This window comes from Vigna radiata, chromosome 7 (assembly GCF_000741045.1).
Source record: "Vigna radiata var. radiata cultivar VC1973A chromosome 7, Vradiata_ver6, whole genome shotgun sequence".
Classification (NCBI taxonomy): domain Eukaryota; kingdom Viridiplantae; phylum Streptophyta; class Magnoliopsida; order Fabales; family Fabaceae; genus Vigna; species Vigna radiata.
The window spans coordinates 43,410,485-43,417,524 of NC_028357.1; the positions used below are offsets into that span (position 1 = coordinate 43,410,485).

The 7,040-nt window shown below is 34.9% G+C and overlaps 1 protein-coding gene across 1 annotated transcript; it reads left to right on the forward strand.

Annotated features, from left to right (window-relative positions):
- Window positions 1–1,812: 1,812 nt before the first annotated feature.
- On the forward strand, window positions 1,813–3,463 carry LOC106767387 (protein CHLORORESPIRATORY REDUCTION 6, chloroplastic). Its single transcript, XM_014652268.2, has 4 exons — window positions 1,813–2,127; window positions 2,532–2,663; window positions 2,786–2,994; window positions 3,082–3,463. The coding sequence occupies exons 1-4, from the start codon at window positions 1,926–1,928 to the stop codon at window positions 3,286–3,288; spliced, it is 750 nt and encodes a 249-aa protein (XP_014507754.1). The 5' UTR covers window positions 1,813–1,925; the 3' UTR covers window positions 3,289–3,463.
- The last annotated feature ends 3,577 nt before the right edge of the window (window positions 3,464–7,040 follow it).

Sequence of the window (7,040 nt, forward strand, 5' to 3'; positions counted from 1 at the left end):
TGGAGTTGAGTGATCAGAGTTAATGAATGGAGGGTGAAATGGTAAGGAAGCAAGGTGGTTAATTGGGATCATGAGGTCGTGTGCTTGTTGCCTCTGTTGATGGAGGAACCAATTCTGTTGGAGGATACCTCTCTGAATCAATGGATAGTGCTCCCTTTCAATCTGGACCATAACCGTTTTCCCCTCTTTTTTCTTTCACATTTTTTCTTCTTTTTTCATTCTTTTTTTCATTTCTTTTTTTCTTTTTTTATTTCTTTTCCTTCTTTTTTTTTTCTTTTCCTTTTTGTTTTGTTTTTTGTTTTTTTTTGAAATAATAAAAATCAAATGAAAACTAAATCTAATTCCAAATAATAAAATAAAATAAAAACTAAATCAAATAGTAAAATAAAAATAAAATGAAAATAAAATAAAATAAAACAAAAGTAAAAATCAAGTTCTATTATTTAATCGCCCGGACGAAATTGGGTGTTGACAAAAGGCTTTAGTGATTCGGATTGGGCCACTTGTCCCAATACCAGGAGGTCAACTACGGGGTATTGTATTTTTCTGGGATCCTCATTAGTGTCCTGGAGGTCGAAGAAGCAAAGTACAGTGTCAAGGTCTTCCACTGAGGCAGAGTATCGAGCCTTGGCTGCTACTGTTTGTGAAATGCAGTGGATTCATTATGTCCTACAAGATCTTCAGGTCCAGCCCACTGCCACTACTATCCTATATTGCGACAATGATTCTGCGAGACATATTGCTCACAATCAGAGTTTCCATGAACGAACCAAACACATTGAGCTAGATTGCCATGTGGTTCGTGAGAAGATCCAAGCCAAATTTTTGAATCTACTTCCTATATGTTCAGAAGAGCAACTTGCTGATGTGTTCACCAAGTTCCCTCATTGGACTCACTTCAAATCTATCATACCCAAGCTTGGATTGGTGAACATCCACCATCCAGCTTGAGAGGGGTGTATTAAGGTTTCTGTTATTCGTAGTTAATGCTCCTAAGAGCCTTTTCCTTTAATTAGATTTTTCATTAATGTTTTCTGTTGATTCTGTTAGGATCTCTAACAGATTAGTTTAGGATTTTCTTGTAACAGAACCCTATATAAAAAGGGTTCTGGTCTCTTGTTCATTTGATTCATCACACAATAATAAACTCATACTTTTTCAGAAAGCTCTCACCTTTGTCAATCTCTGCTCCCGCGCGAACTCTCCCAAAAATTTTCATGACCTGGTTTAAGGGTACCAAATTATAATAAATTAAAAGTATAATTACAAAATTTACATACCGACCTTTGTCTATTTTAGAAATGAAGTCGGCTACATGCTAGTTCGGACTTTTTGGGCTGGCTTGAAAATTTTTTTATTTGATATTTCTTTCAAAAAGTTAAAGAAAAAAAATACTCATTTTATTGATATATGCATTCTAGTAATAAATAAAAGCCCGAGAAAAAAATTATTATATTATAACATTTAAAAGAATTTTAAAATATAATATTTTAATCACTACAATTGCGTTTAATACTAAAAGTAGCTATATATATATATATTATCAGGTAAAATGTTAGTCTATGTGTAACACAGATAAAATATCTTATTTATATAGAAATTAATTTTGAATTTTAACAAATTTAAGGATTAAATAAAAATGAATATATTTATAAGTGAAAAGGACCCAAAACATTTTCTTTCGAAAAAAAATTAATAAAATCGAAAGCAATTAAAATAACTTTTTGGAATTTCTAACATATATATCTATATAATGTATTTATTATCTATATTTTTGAAATTAATTATATATAAGGCCCAAAAAGTGGGTTTAAAGAAGTGGATAGAAGTATGAGGAAAATGTAAGGACAGAGAATTTTGTGGATAGAAACGGTATTAACTGCTTATGCAGTTCTCTGTCTGCAACTCTCACACATTGCAAACTCATGATGGCTATTACCTCAGTGAAATGCAAACCATTGCTTCCACTTTCTCCTTTGTCAAAACCATCCATTTCATGTTTTTCTTGCAAACCAATTTCCCTTACCTCTCCAATTCCTCCTCCTCTCTATCAAAGAGGACATGTTGCTGTTTCTGTTGCCTACAATCCCCAAGGAAACTTCGACCTCTCCTTGTTTGATGATGATGGTAACACAATCACATTCATTCCATACTTTTTCTGTCACTTTTTTAATGCTTATTATAGGTTCTCAATCTTAGATATATTAATATTATTTCATATTGATTTGTTAACTTTTACAGTAATTATTTGAAGTTCATGTTAATATTGGTTTCTGATTGATTGAGAATTGTAAAACATTTTGAACTCACAGTGGATAGAAGCTGAACTGAAATGTAAATTTGTGCAGAATGAAAATTGAAGATATGTCCTCTGTTGATTTCAATTAAAGGGCCTCCTAAATCACTTTCAAATCAAAGATTCATAAAATGTTACTTTCTTTCTTACTCCACCTAATTTCATTGCAATGAACTGTGCTCCATGCGTTTGATGGAATGTATTATACTACATTTGAACAGACTTTGGTTGACAGATGAACCAAAAGCTGCACCTCCTCTGCCCCCAACTGAAGGCCGATTTGAGGTTGTTATTGACAATGATATTATTACTCGTCTTGACTTGTCCCCTTTTCAAGCTGCAACAGGCATGAAGTCCCCTTTATCTGGTAGGCATTCTGATATTTTTCCTTCAAAGTTGTTTAGCTACTTTTTGGATATACATTCATGAAACAGCTTCATAACTTCATTGTTAACTTGGATGCTATACATGGTGATGTTAATGTTGCAGTTGAACCAAAAGAGTTTCTTGAGCGCTCAATTGGCTTCACCATCAACTATAAAAGAGAAGATCCCCATGATCCTAGAGAATTGTCAGAGTATCCTGATATTAGGGTATGGTTTGTGAGACTTGATGCTACCTATCCATGGTTGCCAGTTTTGTTGGATTGGAGAGCTGGAGAACTGGCTCGGTATGCTGCAATGATGGTTCCACACCAGGTGATGTTAAGAACTGCATGCTTGTGTGTGAAAAACAGGAAAACATGTTTTGATTCTGACACAGTATATTTATATGTTATGATGCAGATGAATTTGAAAATGGGAATTGTTTTCAACCCGGAGGCGTTGGAACTGTTCGTCATGAAGAAAGTCTTCATTGTGTATTCCTGGTTGAAGCATCACAACATTCCCAAGCCTAAATTGATAGCAAATGATATGGCCAGAATGCTTGGATTTAGAATTGGAGATGAACTATATGACTTTGTTGATAAGCATCCGCTTGATCTATCGTAAAGGGTGCCTAAACAGACAGTACTGTGAATCAGTACCCCGAGAATGAGAATAAAAATTCTTGTTTATGGTTTGATTCAGTATATGATGCAGTGTAAGCATTTTAACAGTAAATAGACATGCAAAGGAGCAGTGACATTGGTATGTTATGTGAGTCATAAAGATTAAAAAGTAAAAAGGATCCAATATCCTAGAAACAACAGTGCAAAGTTTCTGAACGTAGGTCGACAATAAAAAAGGATTACTACGCTTATTGAACTAAAGGTCGTAAATTTAAGGTAAATAAATAGTGTAATCTTGCTTGGTACAACAAAAGTTGAAGGAAAGCACATACCAAGTCATTCCCGTTATTTCTGTTAAATAAGTGTTATTTTCTAACTTCAAAATATCAATAAAAAGAAATGCAGTGGACTGCATTGTTATTTGAAGCAAATATTCTGAATTAAATGAGTTTACTAAACTTTAAAACCAATGTCTTGGATTAAGCTTAAAAATTTAGAAATCTTGGACCCCAATGTCTTGGTCGAATGAAGATAGCACTGTCATGTTGATTAAAAATTAGTCATTTTAGAATCTCAGAAAATAGACATGGATTAACAAATAAGGTCTCTCCCGATGAAGGTGGAATCCAAATTCTACCTCTTGACAAGATTTTAACCAACCTTTCAAGTGAGGATTACTAGAAAGACACAAATATGAATACAATTTATATCTAAGATTCTTCACTCAGAAGTTATTTAGTGGGTATAATTTGTAAGTGGCACATTAAAGTTTTTTGTGATTATAATAATTTTTTTACAGGAAGTTAGTTGGAGAAAGTTGAAGGTAGTTGCTAGAAACACATAGTTGTTTGGAGTTAATCATTGTAGCTTTGTGAATGCAACTGGATGGAGGCTGTAACCAAGGCTGACCGCACCTGATGTAGAAGGTTACCAATGAAGAAAAGGAGTTGGAATAGTCACTTACAACCTACAATTGGCAGTAGCACTTGAGGAAGCATTTGAAAGCTGAAGAATGGACTAAGCTGAACCACGTGGCTGGGAGGCTTATGACCTGGAATAGAAGGTTGGAATACAAATGGACAAGTTTCTGCATGAAGAGTAACCTGTAACAGCCTGGATTCAAGGAAGTCGAAGACTTGTTTAGTCACTAAGTTAAGTTAGTTTAGATTAGTTGAATAAATCTTGAAAAACAGGATATGTCTATTAGAGTTTCTTAGTTTTAGTTCTTTGTTTCTGCCTATATAAGGCCTTGATCGAACCAACCACCACACATCACAACACTAAAATACACATCAAACACTTCTTTAGTTTTTAGTTTTCGTTTTCTGGCTTTGGGGAGAGCATTTTCTCTGGGGTCTCTTGGCTATCTTAGACTACAAAGTTATCAAAGGCAATCAAGAACTTCATTGTATTTTGTACTTCTAAACCAGGTTCTATATTCAGTTCTTAATCCAATTCAATTTCTGATTTTCTTGCATTGCTTTGTTCTTCTTCTGTTTACTTTTATTCATTTACAATTTCAAATTACAGTTTATGCCAATTTACATTTTACACATAATGAATCAAAATCATTTTTCTAGTTCTGAATTAGAATCAAAATATTTAGGAATGATCACTTTATTTTCATCTTTGCACTTTGCTAGACTTGGTTTTTCGACCAAGAATTGAGTTCTAAGGAATCTGAAATGATCACTGTATTCCAATAGTTTAGAAATGAATCATTGACAGACAATATTGAAGGTTGAATGGTCCTAAATCAATTTTGGTTTTAGTTTTAGAAAACCCATTTTCATTTATTTAATTCTTTCAACACGTCTGTTTATTTCTAGTTTTATAATCTGTTTTTCATTGCAAATTTTTTTCTTAATTTGTTTTCATGTTGGTAAACCTGTTCTAATCATTTGATACTGTTAAAAATTAGAAAGTTAGGTAAATCTCGGTTCTCAATGTTGATTTTTAGTTTCTGCATTTTAATCTTAGTTTTAATTGTTGTTTAAGTATTGTTTTTATATTAGAAATATGTTTGAATGCCCAATTCTGTGTTTAGTTTAATGTTTTCAGTTCCTACCCATTAAAGTTAGGTTTTCAAGTTTTGCATAATGCTTTCCTTTAATATTTCTACACAGCTAGAGTTCTATTTTATATTTATGTTATTATATGACGAAGGCATGTGTTCTGTAACACTCGGTAGATAATATATATATATATATATATATATATATATATATATATATATATATATATATATATATATATATATATATATATATATATATATATATATATATATATATATATATATATATATATATATATATATATATATATATATATTTGATAAAATTAAGGTACATGGTAAATCACCCCGGAGAAGGAGGCGGCACCACCAACAAGGGAAAGACAAAAAGAAAACTTTTTCAACTCGCCCTCATTATCATCACCGGCAAAACTGTCATCGTCAAGAATGATGCCATTAATATTCGGAAGGAGAGTCTTTGCATGGAGCTTGATGTGACCAACCGTCGTCGTTTTTTTCTCGCTTTCACCCTTGATGCCACAGCTCCTGGATGGTAATGGCTCCCCCCACTTCATTCCTTCAACCCAATTTCTCTTTTTTTACTTACCCTGGATTCAAATGTTGTGCTGCAAAATCTTGGAGGTTTTGGTCTTTCTTTCAATGGCTCGTCAGGTAATGAATCTGAATTCTCATGCGTTGTTTTAGTCTTTTAAAATTTACGTTCATGATTGCATCCAAATTAATTTATCTAGGTTAAAGATTTTCACCGTCCGTATCTGATATCATCCATTATCAAAATACGATTTCAAGATCCTTCCTTTTCAGGAAAAATGATAAATTTGAGTACCATGTAAAGAAAAAGAACAAGAAAGAGATGGGTGAGTAGAAGATCCAAGTAATGAAAGAGGTTACGTGGGACAACAGTGCCTCGTATGAACTGTTGGAGATATATGGCATGGGTGGTGGCGACCATAAATCTTGTGGAAAATGTGTAATTTCTCTGTCGAAACCATGAGAAATAGTTGTGCTTTGCAGACACATTTATTCATTATACTCATATATTGCACCTTCTTGTTCTACTTGGTTTTAGATTGGTGATTAATTTATCGAGGGAAGGGAAGGGAAGGGATGGATGGACCTCACCGAATCGGATAGAACCGGATTCGATTGGATTGGACCGGACCAAATGGATCGAACTGAATCGGACTGGACAGAATTGAATCGAATTAGACGCGACTTGATCGAAGCGAATCGAACAGGAACACACCATACGCACCGAATCCAACTGAATTGAAGCAAACTAAACCGAATCGGACCGGACAGCAACAGACCGGACTGGACCAAACCAGACCGGATTGGCCCGAACCACATCAGACCGTACCAGACCGGACCAAACCGCACCGGACTGCACCGAACCGGACCGCACCGGATATGATCGGAAGGGACCGCATCGCACCGCACCAGACATGATTAGACATGACTACATCACACCGCACCGGACAACACCGCACCGCACCAGACATGACTAGACATGACTACATCACACCGCACCAGACAACACCGCACCGGACCAAACGGAACCGGACTAGATTGAACCGGATCTAACCGGACCAGACCGCACCGAACCGAACAAGACAAAACTGGACCAGACCAGATCGGATCGAACCGAACCAGACCAAAACGAACCGAATCAGACCGGACCAAACCAAACCAGACCAAACCGGACTGAACCGGAC